This window comes from Pseudonaja textilis, chromosome 3 (genome assembly GCF_049901715.1).
Source record: "Pseudonaja textilis isolate UNSWEBS1 chromosome 3, rPseTex1.2, whole genome shotgun sequence".
Lineage (NCBI taxonomy): Eukaryota > Metazoa > Chordata > Lepidosauria > Squamata > Elapidae > Pseudonaja > Pseudonaja textilis.
The window spans coordinates 30,040,393-30,054,634 of NC_141992.1; the positions used below are offsets into that span (position 1 = coordinate 30,040,393).

The following is a 14,242-nucleotide window of genomic DNA, read 5'->3' on the forward strand; positions in this document are numbered from 1 at the left end:
TTACTACTCTATTTATCAAAGTGAAAGCCAAACATTTAACAAATAGCTAAACCATCTGGTTGATGTTTGGTTGAAGTTGGCTATATTGATATGCATTAATATCTTGTCCAATTTTGTTAGTGCTATGTTTATTAAAATAATTTCAGAGAGCCAGCTTTCTTAAGTGAGTTGAATTTTTTCTTAAAATGGTCTATTTGTGAACAATAATTGGTTCCTCTACATTAGATTAGTTTCTAAGTATATTGTGAGCCTGGGAATTTTTATTTTCATTACCAGAGGTGAACGGAGTATCCAGTTGTTTTGTGCAATAATCTGCTTCTGAAATTCTAATTTTTAAAGTTAATCAGTATTATTTATTGCATTTGTTATCACTGTCTACTCCAATACATTCTGGGTGACTTACAAAAAACAAACATGTAAAATGTTATGTGTTTTAAAAACATAAAATGTGACAACATAGACTAAAAAAAAAGTAATAAAACATGACAGGACACACACACACACACACAATGAGAAGTTAGTTGAGGGGACCTGGAGTCTATCCACTCAGCCCACATGTCTAAGGTGGGTAGAAACAATTGGAGATTGGCAGTCTTGAAGACAACAGAGCCCTATGCCATGAAAATCATATGTTGTTACTGTTAAAAGGCTGGGAGTTAGTAAACCTTACTGATCTACTGCAAGTGATATGACCTGTGTATTCTAATCTTAGGTCTGTCTGTCTTGCTTGCTTGATTTCTATGTCATCTATTTCTGAAGATCCTGGATAGTCAAATTTCAGTCAGTGTCAAAATTTGCATTAAAAAATTGTCACCACAAAATAATGAATACAAAAATTAACTACATTAAAAATCATAGGCAGACCCTTGTTGACCCTCTGAACTGGGCCTGGTGACTATTTATTTATTTATTTATTTGTTTATTTATTTGTCAAACACGTACAAGATAACAAGTATAGGTATGAACATAAACATGAACAAAGAAAGTAAATACAGATCAATGGGGACAGTAAGACAGGGATGGTAGGCACGCTGGTGTGCTTATGCATGCCCCCTTTAAGGACCTCTTAAGAATGGGGTGAGGTCCACAATAGACAGTTTGAGATTGAAGCTGTGAGAGGTTGAGGGTGTAACAACAGAATCGGGTACCACTCTGTTGCTGAAGTCATATTTTCTGCAATCTAGTTTGGAGCGGTTCACTTTGAGTTTGTAACGGTTGTTTGCCCGTGTATTATTGTGATTGAAGCTGAAGAAGTTATTGACGGGCAAGATGTTATAGCAGACAATATTCTGAACGATGCTTAGATTGGTCTGCAGGCAGTGCAGTTCAAGATTGTCCAAGCCCAAAATTTCAAGCCTTGGAGGCATAGGGAATACTATTGTGAGTAGAGGAGTGGAGTACTCTTCTCGAGAAATACTTTTGGACCCACTCAATCATGTTAATGTCCAATATACAGTGTGGGTTCCAGGTGGATGAGCTGTATTCGAGAATTGGTCTGGCAAAGGTTTTGTATGCCCTAGTTAGCAGTTCAATGTTACCGGAGAAGAAGCTTCACAAAATAAGGTTAACAACTCTTAATGTCTTTTTTGCAATGCAGTTACAGTGAACCCTGGAGCTTAGATCATTTGAGATGAGTACTCCTAGGTCCTTGACAGAATAAGGGTTGTCTACGAGATCATTTCTACCCAACTTGTATTTGGTATTCTGATTTTTATTGCCAATGTGTAGGACAGAGCATTTATTAGTTGAAATCTGGAGTTGCCAATTACACAACCATACTGACACATAGTCAAGGTCGCTTTGTAGGGCAGCAGTAATGTCAGTGGTGTTAAATAGTTTTATGTCATTGGCAAAGAGGACATAGATGCTTTTAATATGATCGCTTAGGTCGTTGATGTAAAGCAGAAAGAATGTGGGTCCTAAAATGCTGCCTTGGGGGACACCACTGTTAACTGGTGCCAGATTTGATAAGGCCCTCCCTATTTTCACTATTAGTTGCCTGTTTGACAGGAACGTGGCTATCCACTTGTGCAGGGATCCAGAGATGCCATAAGAACTTAGTTTCAACAGTAGTTTGTCAGGCACCACTGAATCAAAGGCTTTGCAGAAGTCTATGTAAGTTGCATCTATTGCTTTACCCTGGTCAAGATGTGTGGTCCAAATGTTTCTGCAGTGTAGGAGTTGCAGATTACAGGACAAATTTTTCCTGAAACCAAACTGCTTGTTAGAAAGCAAGTTGTTTGTTTCTAAGTGGAGGGTGATGGATTGGTTAATAATTGATTCCATGACTTTACAGGTGACACAACACAGTAAGATTGGTCTGTAATTTTCTACTAGATTAGGGTCTCTCTTTTTAAAAATAGGTATGACTATGGCTAATGACCATAAGTTGCGCAAGGAGCTGGTTCTGAAATAAGGGTTCTGAAAGATACCTTATAGATTGTGCATAGAGGTTCGGCCAGGTCAATGGAAAGCTTTTTCAAGAAGTAGGCACATCATCCATCAGGGCCAATAGATAAAGATGGCTTTAGGTTACATAGTTAGAATCCAACTCCACCTGAAGAGCCATAGATGTCCTCTCCCTGCTATGAATAAGGGACAAATAATTACTCTGGTAGTAACAAAACAAGTTTTAACGTGTTTTCAGTATAGTCTATATTCTTTTTAAAAAGCAGGAGGTAAATAATCTGGGTACATGGTGAGATTATTGTAGGATGCCATCATAAGGGTATTTATTCCAAAATGTGGGAAAATATACACCTTGGTATGTACCAGACAAGACAGCATTCTGCCACAATTTATTTTTCATGGCCAAAATAGAAATAAGTCCACTAAAGCATATCATTGTCAATGACTCAATGCAAGCCAATAGCGATTTGCAAAGTAGAGCCAAGCAATAAGAAAAGAAAAAGAAAGGATCCAAGAATCCTGAGTTTCTGTATGATACAGTATAGTAAAGAAAAAGGATGATCAGGATATCAGAAGAGTATCTTCATATAATGTTTAAAGTAAAATATTAACCATGGAAGAGGAATCCCTCTGACCAAGCTGTGAGGACTCCGAGGGAAGGCTAATCAAATAGTGCACCATCCTTGAACTCAGAAATAAAATCGTTCTTGCAAGATAAAAGTGGTAAGTAAGTATAGTCATAAGACCTTATCAGTAACATAACATAAATATATAACAAGACAAAATACAGATAAGTTAGATATATAAGAATACAGTAATAAAAACATATGTGGAAAACCAGGGAGTCAAAAATCAGATAATAGATCACCTTGCAGGATACACCAATTTGTTCAATATATTGGGTTCTTAGGCTCGCTGCCTTGATTATAAACTTAGCAGTCCTACGGATGATGTGTACATTAGAGGCCCAGAGGATATATAACAATCTATGGTTTGATTCCCAATGGGCTGTTCTTTCCCGTAGAAATGATAAATATTGAAGCCTAATGGGGGCATATATTTGGCAGTTGAACAAGATGTGGGAAATATCTTCAATGGCAGATGAACCACATAAGCAGGTTCTCTTGTGGTATGGTACATGGTGGAAGCGCCCATGTCTGGACATGGAATCCAGTAACTCAAATCTGGCTCTGGTATAGGCTTTTCTCTGTAATTGTAGCATACCCATTGAAAGGTATTTTTCAGGTTGGAAGATGTTTTTATTCTTAGCCAACCACCTTATAGACCTGTTTTTTGCCAATAGTTCCATGTCAGTCTGGGCACTAATATCCAAGACTCTCTATTTAAAAATTTCCCTTGCCTGGGAAACCCTTGTCAATAAAAATTGGGTAGAAAAACCCATGTCTTAAGATGGCTCTGTGGAGTTGACTGGCCCAGGAGTTAAATTGGAAGTTATTTAACAGTTCAGTTAGGCATAGTTTGGGAAGTCTATCCGAATCCATTGATTGTATCTTTAGCCAATATGTAAATGTTTTAATTATTAAGTGGCTATGTAAGGAGTGGATACCCAATTCTGCTCTGACTGCTGAAGCAGAAGTGTTCTTATCAGTCCCCAATAAGTGTCTTAAAAAGCGGGTCTGTGTTTGTTCAAGTGGGGAGGCTTTATTTAAACCCAACAGTTCTGCACCATATGTCAGCATTGGAACTATTTTTGCCCTAAATACTTTCAACATAGGGGTCAAAGTGCCTGGGTAATTATGGTTAAATAATTTATATAATCTTTTGGTGCTTATCTCAGCTCTTAATGCACTACTTTTAAATTGGTTAAACAAAAATCCTGTATTAGTAAAGACCACTCCTAAGTAGGTGTAAGAATTTACTTGTTTGATTGACTCCCCATTAATCTGCCAATTATATTTCCTACTTTTTGTGCTGAAAACCAACACTTTGGATTTGCTTTTATTAATATTTAAGAAATTCAAAGTACAATAGGTATTCAGCTTATGCAACAGTCTCCTCAGGCCTATTTGTGAATGAGCCATTATTACCATGTCATCGGCGTATAAAAGGGTACTAATAAATTTATCAAGAATCTTTGGCATATGCAAATCTACTGCATGCAGGAATCCTGGTAAATCATTGACATAGAGATTGAAAAGCATTGGGGCTAAAATGCAGCTTGTCTTACGCCAATATTGGTAGGTATGCTCTTAAACAGGGCTCTATTTACGCCAGTATTAATTTTCACATGGGTGTTTCAGTAAAGGGCCCTAACCAGAAAAAGGAATCTGAGCTCCATGTTCAGGTCCGCCAGTTTCCTCCACAAGATATTTCTGTTTAACGAATCAAAAGCCGCACTTAGATCAATAAATGCAGTGAATAATTTTTAAATACCTTGTTACCAAATGATATAATGTGAAACAATTATCTATGGTAGATCACTCTGGTCTAAAGCCTGCTTGTTCCTCCGCCCAAAGATTATTCTCCATAACCCAGATTTCAATTTTGCCCAACAAATGCTTTGCATACATTTTAGCAACAATTCCAGTTAGGCTTATTGGTCTGTAATTATTTGGATTGCCTCTGTCTCCTTTTTTATGTAAGGGAACAATAATGGCCACTTCTCAACCCACAGGTATGTGGCCAGTATTGTTTATAAAAGTAAATAGCCCTGCTAACAAAGGCGCCCACCAGTACATATAAGTCTTAAATAATTCCGGGGGCAAAAAATCTTCACCAGCTGCCTTATTAGCTTTTAATGATCAAATAATGGATTTAATTTCTGAAATAGAAACAGGGGGCCAGATAGGGAGATTTTCTAAAGTTAATAAATCATTGCTTTGGGTATGCATGGAATCCTGATTGGGTTTAAAAAGAAGATTAGAATAAAAATTCTCCCAGGTTGAAGCAGAAATGGGGATATCAAAGTAAAATTTACATTCCTTCAATATACCTGAGACACATTCCAAAAGAAAGCTGAATTTGACCCTTTTGCCCAAATTTCCAAGTCTGACCATGATTTAGTTCTAAAGGAAGCCTTCTTTGATGCTATCAATTTCTTATAATCACACCTAATTTTCAACATGTTGCTATAGTTTTTTTGAGGTGGGACATGGCTGAACCCTACGCATTGCAGCTTTCAAATATTTTCTACTATGCGAACAGTCAGAATCAAACCAGCTAACTCCAACTTGTTGGCGGTTTCTTATTGGAAGTTTGACAGTAAGAAATTTCTTCAATGAATGACATAGATAGTCATAATGGGCCATAATATTATCTGAGCCTGAAGATGAATGAGAAATTAAGCTTCTCCAGATCTGAGGTTGTACAGAATCCAAAAAAAATACATAATGCCACAGTATCAACTTTGGCCCATTTGAGTTTTCTATCCTGTCTCACTTCCAGGTTTGCGAAAAACCTTTTGCCACAAGATGAGTTTCTCCGTATATCTGAACTGCCTTGAAATAAAACTGAAATTGGTTGGTGATCACTACCTTCCCTCACGTGGACTTGTATATCTGCGAACCTCTCAAGCTTATCTCTTGAAACACATATATAATCTAGAACGCTACTGGAATTACTTGAGTGATAAGTAAAAGGATATATAAAACCACAGTCCTTACCTCCTATAATATAAAGATTACAGTTATAAGTCATAGAAACCAATTGTGTACCTGCAATATTTCTTTTGTAATCACTGGAATGCCAGGGGGGAATAGATAGTAAATAACCCACAGGAATAACACCAGAATAAACAAAGTTATGTAAAGATGCCCCTACCCTGGCATTAAAAAAATGCCAAAACTGCCAAAACTATAGTAACATTAGGATGTTGGACATTTAATTTTATAACTGTCTCTTCCAAATTTGCCCAGATATTAGGTGTGTAATAAGGGGAGGAGCGAGGAGGGATATATATATTCAGCAATATCAATCCATAGAAGAACTTGGCAATTAAATGAGAAGCAGAAACATCACCAAAACTGAGCTTCTGGGCTTGCCAGCCCAACTCTGCTTTGGCTAAAATTGACAATCCTCCAGAGGCCCTTCCTTTAGTCTTAGATTTAACTGCAGGAATAGACCACAAATCAAAGCCAGGCAGATGGATCTGTTCTTCATCCGTGGCCAGCCAGGTCTCCTGAAGGGCTATAAGATCAAAGTTTATTAGGAAATCCTCCAAGTCACCATCCATGGCTCTTGCTTTCCAGCCAGCAATATTCCAGGACAATAGGTGAAAATAATCTACTTGCTTGTCATTTGTCATTATAGGGAGGGAATTAATGTGAGCATTGAGAGGGACACTAACATTTTCTTTTTCTTTTTTTAAATAAAGTTTTATTTGGGTTTTCACACATACAAAATACAAGTAAAACATCATTTTTGAAAAAAGCATGGTCCCAGGTTGAACTTCTTTATACAGACACAAAACTCAATTTCATGCTCCTTTTTGTATTCTATTCCATATTTTATACTATTTTACATTTTCTATATAGTTTTTTCCCCCTCTTTTGATTTTCTCGATTTTAATTTGATTATCTTATCTCAATTCAAATCATTATATTTATACTTTTCTCTGTTCTGTTTCAATTTCATATTATCTTTTCTCATTAAACAAGTTTTCTCCTGTAGTTACTAATTGGAGTATGACACCTTTATATCTTTTAATTACATCAATTCAACTCTTATTTAAAATTCAATATATACCTTAAGGTTATGACCTTCAATATAATACATAATACATAACTTCCAATCAAATTCTGCTTGGTACATTCTTATAATACACACTATATTCTTTAAAAAAAAAGATTGTAAATATATGTAATTATAAACCCTCATTCCATTCCAGTTCAGTTCTATCATTAATAATAATTAAAATCTTAACATCTTTAACACTTCTTTTCAATTAAATATCATACTTCCTTAAAAACACATATAATCTCCATAATTAATTTTTGCCTTATTTCTCTTCACATATGTTTTATAAATCATTAAATATACCTTTTATTAGATTTATTTATTGACAAGCATTCCACTGAATTATGATAGCTATTTTATCAGACATTTTAATCATGCATTGTTTCATATTTTCTAAAATTATTTCTGTTTCTAATATAACCATACTATCTTATGTACCTTTGCAGAATCCCTTTTTCCATTACATTTTCACCCATTATCTCTAAATAGGCCCTGTTTCTCTGTATTTTGTTTCTGTCCTTTATGACTTCTTTTCCTTTCTTTCTTCCCTCTCATCTTCTCCCTCCCCCTTTTATCCCCTTCTCTATTTCTAATTGTCTCTTCTGCATTTCCCTCTTCTGTTGCTTTCTGATTTTATACTTATTTTTCACTATTTTGGGGGGGAGTTGTTTTTCCCAATCTTAAACTTTCCATTCTCTTCCCCCCCCCCCTTTCCTTTTTTCCCCCCATCTAAGATTACTTGTTCATTAAAGATGTCTTCTTCTTTGTCACAATCTTCTTGTTCTGCAGGCGTTTCTTGTTGTTTCTCATAATTCCAAATCTCCATTTCTAAAAACTGAAATACGAAGCCAAAAGAACCTCTCCCTTCTTGTGCATCTTCTTTGTACTTTGTAAGTTCCATTTTCAGTTCTTCTAAAAGTGGAGCCATTTAAAAAAGTTTTAAACAACCACCCGATTGATTTTAGTCATTCAAAACAATAACTAAGAATCCAGAAATCATCAAGTAATCCAGATAGTCCTGAGTTATATCTTCTTATTTCTTTTTCGACTTTCTCTTCCTGGGGTTTTTGTTGCGATATTTCAGTTACAATGTATCTTTTGGAAATCTTGTTGAGATTGTGCTATAAGTTCTTTTTTAATTCCAAGCAGTCTCCTCCATTCCAGATCCTGCCCTTTTATTCTTCCTCTCTCCTTTCCTATTTTCAAAAGCTTTTAATTATCCAGAAATCTTTATTATCCCTTTGACTTTTTATTTTCAGCATTAAATGCCTATTGATGTCAAAGTGGATTTTTTTCCAATTTCTTACTTAAGTCTCTTAGCTGCCAGTATAGGAAAAGGAGAAAAAAAAACAAATCTTTCCCTATTCTCTCTCCTTCGCAGCTTAAAAATCTTCTTAGGGAACAATGTTATTGTTTTTTAATAGTTTCAATTCCAGGGTACCTTATTTGTTGCTTTTGCTGTTTGACCCAGTCAACCAAAACTTTCTCCTCTTATCTTCCTCCTGCACATTCTTTTCCAGTTGAGTTCTTCTTTGTGGTGGCCATTTCTGACCACCGCTGCAACAGCCTTCAGGAAAGGGAGTAATGTCCAGCTGGGGAGGAGAGATGCAGCTCTCGTCAACCCTGCAGGCAGTCTCCCCCCTCTTCACCACCTCTACGGTGTGGCTTAGCCCCGAAGCCAGCCGGCTTGGGGCGTTCCAGAGGCAAGCATGGATCGAAGCCTCGCAGAGACGAGGTTTCGGTCTGTTGCTGAAGAAGCTCAAACCAGGACTCCTGATACTAACATTTTCCAGTCATTCCACAGGAGTAATATTATCCAAGATTCCCTCAGAGTCAAAAATACACACTGGTTTGTTAGGTGTTTGCCTTCACTACTGCCAAATTGGTAAACAGACTCCAAATGCTTCTGAGGGCCAACAACCTGTTGCAAAGATATCATTGTAGGTTGGCCCAGTGAGATAGTGTCCGAGACCAAAGGGAGTAGCAACAAGCAGGTGGGAACCTCCTTATGACGCAGTTCAACACCTAGTCCAAGGTCATCTTCTATTAGTTGTTCTATTTGTTGTTCCACAGTAATTGAGCAACCACTCCTTTCTTCTTGCCTGTACACCTCTTTTACAGAGTTATTATTTGCAGCATCTATATGAAGAGGAATTTCATCAAAATTCTCAGAAAGAGCATTAATAACATCTGCAACCCGGATAGCAAATTCTATGGGAAGTTTTGCAGCTTTATGTGTGACTTCTAAGAGATCCTTTAGGTCAATCTTTTAATGATGCCCGCTTGTTCTAGCTGTGGCAAAGTACAAAAAGAATTAATCAGACTTGACTCCAGTATCTCAGTACGCTTCCGGATCGGAGGTTGATTTTTCAAGTTGCCACTTCTCAAGGGTGCGGGAGAGATAACATCCTTAGAGTTAACATTGCAATTAGGCTTGCAGAAAGCAGTGCTCTTCTTGCCAATATGAGTTATTAAAGGACTAATACCCTCCTTAGTAAACACACGAGTAGGAAAAATTCCAAATTCACTGAGGAAGGAATTGGATTGTTTAAAAGTCAACAAAATACATTTAAAAGGCCCTCTGGAGGGAAGCCATTCCACCCTCTGCAAATCTACCAGCTGCCTTTCACAGCAAAGAAGCTGGCTAGAGGAAAGAATAGCCGCATTTCTATATCTCCACTTCCCTTTATTCATTTGGTTGTTTAAAATTTGTAAGGTAATCTGATGCCGCTGTAGGTAACAGTTAAAACTTGTGTGCTTTGTATCCAAGACTTCTTGGGAGAGAGAACCTTGTTTAGCATGCACCTCTAGGTGAGGGAGTAGATCACATGACAAGTTTTTTATACTTTTAGCGAAACCCAAGTTAGCGTCCATCTTTGGATCAGCAAACTTAACAGTTGACTCTTTTAATGAGCCCACTTTCTAGCTACAGAATATAGATAAGTCCTGAAATATAAATGCTTTTCACAGGCCACTATCATACGGTATGCATCTACTGTTTTTATATTAAAAGCCCATGCATTGGTTAAATATGATGCTAGCTAGGTTCAGGGTATAATAGACTAAAAGCAAAACTTTCTATTTTCCATAAATCACTTCATAGCACCAGCCTGTCAGCATTTTGCAATGGTCTTGTGCTTGACAAATCTTAACAAATCTGCTTTTAGGAGTTATTGGATTTTCATTCGAGAGATAATTGCTCATTTTTCCCCTTTTATTTTCCCCTATAATATGTTTCAGAATAAAATTCAGTTGATCGGTAGCGTAGAACTAAAATTAGTCAAAATTAAAGTTGCAGCACTGAATACATTAGGAGGGCAAGAATGAATTGTGCTACACAAAGCTGGATGGCATAATCTATACACATAAAGCAAGCCTAATACAGTTTTGTGTATAAGTGCATATACCCCTCCCCCATCATGTTCATATAGAAAATGTTTTTCAGTTTTTCGCATTTCCTGGTAATCTTCCAGCCCAGGTACTAATCAAGCCCAATCCTGCTTGATAGAAATGTTCTGAATAAATATACAGGTAGTTCTTGACTTACGACCGCAATTGAGCCCCAAATTTGTAACTCATTTTACAACTTTTTTTGGCCCAGTTAAGTGAATCACTGCTGTTGTTAAGTGAATCACATGTTCATTAGGTGAACCTGGGTTTCCCCTTTAACTTTGCTTGCTGGAAGCCAGCTGGGAAGGTTACAAATTGTGATCACATGTTATTAATATATGCCAGTTGCCAGTGCCCAAATTTTGATCACATGACCATGGGGATGCTGCAGCAATCGTAAATATGAAAACCATTTCCCATTTTTCAGTGCTGTTATAATTTCAAGCAGTCACTAAATGAATGGTTACAAGATGAAGATTGTGTGATGACCCAAGGTGGGATCCAAAATAAACACAGTCACAGAAAACAGGTGAAGCCCCTTTTATTCCTTCACTTTGCTTCCAAGCTTTGAATATCCTTGATGAAAGACAAAAACCTCCCACACAAACAGTTACAAGAAGGAGGAAAAAAGCAACACAAACCAGGCAAGATAAGGGCTGGAGGACATCCACAGAAGCAGAACACACACTGGGAAGGACGCCAAACTCAGAGAGGAACCATAAACTAGAGATATTTCCACACTTTGTTTCCAGCGTTTGCCCGTAAGCAAGTCCGTCCTCTTATTTAGTTGTCAGCCCATGCAGAGGATCAAGGCCCTCTCCTTCCAAGAAGACCACATCTCTCCCTTATCCTCTCCTCCCTGCGTGCCCTAGGATGGAGAGGGGATGAGCCTGGGTCCTCCTCTGACTGCTCAGCTGGCCTCTGCCCTTTCCCAGCCTCCTCCACAACCTCCGGAGCTACACTTCCACTCCCTGTTGGCTGTTCCTCCTCTCCCTCAGAGTCAATCTCCACCAGGGGCATGACAGACTGCCTATACCACTGACTAAAAAGTTTTGAGGCAATTTTTTGTTTCCCCAGCAAAACATGGTACTCTTCTTCATAAAGCATTATGATCTGAATGAAAAATAAGAATGAATGAAATGTAAATGCATCAAAAGTCCTGGTCAGAAGAGCCAATAGCATGCTATAGAAACTCAACACAGTGGTGATCTCAAATAAGACTTGTACTTCATGTCAGGTCTTCAGTCATGTACTTTTTCCTACCAACTGGTTGGAACTTTATCTTCTGACAAATCTTTCATATATAATGGAGTCATTTTATAAGTGAATATAATTCAGTCAATGTAATTGGCATCAGTTTCTGGTAGTTCTACTGTAAAGTTAGAGAACAGAAGAAAGCACAACATACATTTCATTATATGGACAAACCCTAAAAACTATGATCCTAGTGTATCTTCAGTGTATTATAAAGAGACTGTGGTCTAGACTCTATCTTCCAAGTAATGGCAATTGGATAGCTATTGAGAAAGTTTTTCAAATAAAATGTCAACCTAGTTTAGTGAATAGAATGAATGAGCAAAACCAGGAGTGTCGTAAAGGAGCGATGCATACAAATGCATGTCTTACACTGTGATGCTGTAGTAGCTGATTCTTGCGCTGAACAGGGAATTACACTAGATAGTTACCTTGTTGCTTTACACCACTTATATTCTTTGATTCTACCTTTATTTTTTAGGCTGTGGACATGGATGAAAAAGACTACAGTGAAGCAGATGGGTTATCTGAGAAGACTACCCCCAGCAAGGCCCAAAAATCTCCTCAGAAAATCACAAAAAAGTTCAAGAGTGCCATCTGCAGAGTGACTCTCCTGGACGCCTCAGAGTATGAGTGTGAAGTGGAGGTGAGCACAAGGGCTGTACCACTTGACTTTTTTATTTCCACCCATATATTTATTTGGTTTTCCCACTAAATACGATATAAAAACGGAGTAGCTCTATGGAAAGCATACCTGCTAAAGTCAAGAATATTTTTTAAAAATAGTCATAGATCAGTGTATTAAAACAGATAATACTTTCAACTTTGCCCAAGGCTCTTGCATGCTTAACTCTGCATGCTTAACTCTATCTATGGATGCACATGGAAAGCAGGTGTGAGTGACTCATACATTTTTTTAAGGCAATCTGCTATTTGTATAGTTTGAAAGAATGAATTGTAGGCAATAAGTGTGTGTGCTTGTATTATTTTTAAAGAGATTCCTAAAGAAAAGGAACAGTATTTGCAGCATTCAGTCAAGAAGATTGAATATTATCAAGTGAATAATATTTTAATATTTATAAAAATTTACAAAGCTTGGTTGGCATGATTAGCCCTTCATTATCTATAGATAAATCCACTTTTCTACAAAGTAAAAGTTCATCAGGTAGTGGTTCATATTTCCATAGATGTTAGAACCATTGTTTCCTATATGGTGAATAGGCAATATGTATTTCTTAGATGATGAAGAAAAAAGGGGCAAATAGTTGAAAATTCTTGATACTTACCCTCCGCTGCAGGAAAGAATATGTCATACATTGGAAAGTCTTTTCTCACTTCTTTTAAAAATGGATAGGTCACAGTCTGTAATGCAGGGAAAGGATAGGAGGGAGAACATGCATATTGATTGTCCAGACTCCACAGGGTCTACAACAGTGGGAAGCAGTTTTATTCCTATTTTTAGGAGATACTTCCAATCCTCACTGCAGTTTCCTGAATGGAATGAAATAACTCACCATAGCCAGCTCACTGCAGCCAACTCATCATGGCCAACTTGCTGTGGGACAACTCACTGCAGGACAAATACAAAAATTAAATTAATTTCAATGGAACTATGGCTAATAATAATAATAATAAAATAAAATCAATCCAGAAATACATGAGTTGCAATAATTTTGATGAAAATGTGATCAGCAATAATAAAGTATCTGAATGAAATGATTAATACAGCGTTGAATTGTCCCATGGCAAATTGTCCTGCGATGAGTTGGCTGTGGTGACTTGGCTGTATTGAGTTGGCCATGGTGATTTGGCCAAGACCCTTCCTGAATGATTACATATAGCTATTGATGGCATTACAACTTATTTGAAGTCACAGATAAATTTTCCTATTAGGGAAGTTACTTGTATGTTGAGTTGTGACTATTATGCTCAAATTGTAAAATGATATTCAGATTTAGCTCTGAAATGCACACATACTTTTTTTAACAGGAACATTTTTGTTTAGTTTTTTTCTTCTGTGTTTTGTTTTTATTTCTCATCATTGGCAAGACTATAAAAAGTGGAAAAATCCAGACAGTTCAAAAGAAATGTGATGGTATGTTTAGAGCCAGAGAGAAGTTAGATTCTAATCTGCTGGACATTCTTCTGTTACCAGTTAAAAGAGCAATCTCTTCTGTCCAGCTGCTGATATTTCTGGAACATCACATTATTCTTTTTCAATAAATCTTGAATAAAGAAATTCTGAAAAAGATTGCTTTCTGTGGATATAGATTAAGATTACCTGATTCTCTCAGTAATTCTTGAAGAGCAGTATAAAATAAATATGTACAAGAATTGCACAGCTCATATCTGAAGGTTGTCAGCAGCTGGAGACTTTTCTTGTTGCAATTTTTCAGATGAACCTGGATTAGGAAGGAAGAGGGAAACTTTCAGGCTCCATATTTTGCAATGAGTTCTTGTACAACCTTTCTCAACAAGGGTATCTTGTATGCAC

The 14,242-nt window shown here is 37.0% G+C and overlaps 1 protein-coding gene across 15 annotated transcripts in view; it reads left to right on the top strand.

Annotated features, from left to right (window-relative positions):
* EPB41L1 (erythrocyte membrane protein band 4.1 like 1) overlaps nt 1–14,242 on the top strand; it is a 197,053-nt gene that overhangs the window by 131,193 nt on the left and 51,618 nt on the right. For all 15 annotated transcript variants that reach the window (XM_087929097.1, XM_087929098.1, XM_087929109.1 and 12 more), the window contains one exon: nt 12,230–12,394. In XM_087929097.1, the coding sequence (XP_087785223.1) occupies nt 12,230–12,394 (165 nt within the window). The remainder of the gene's footprint in view (nt 1–12,229; nt 12,395–14,242) is intronic.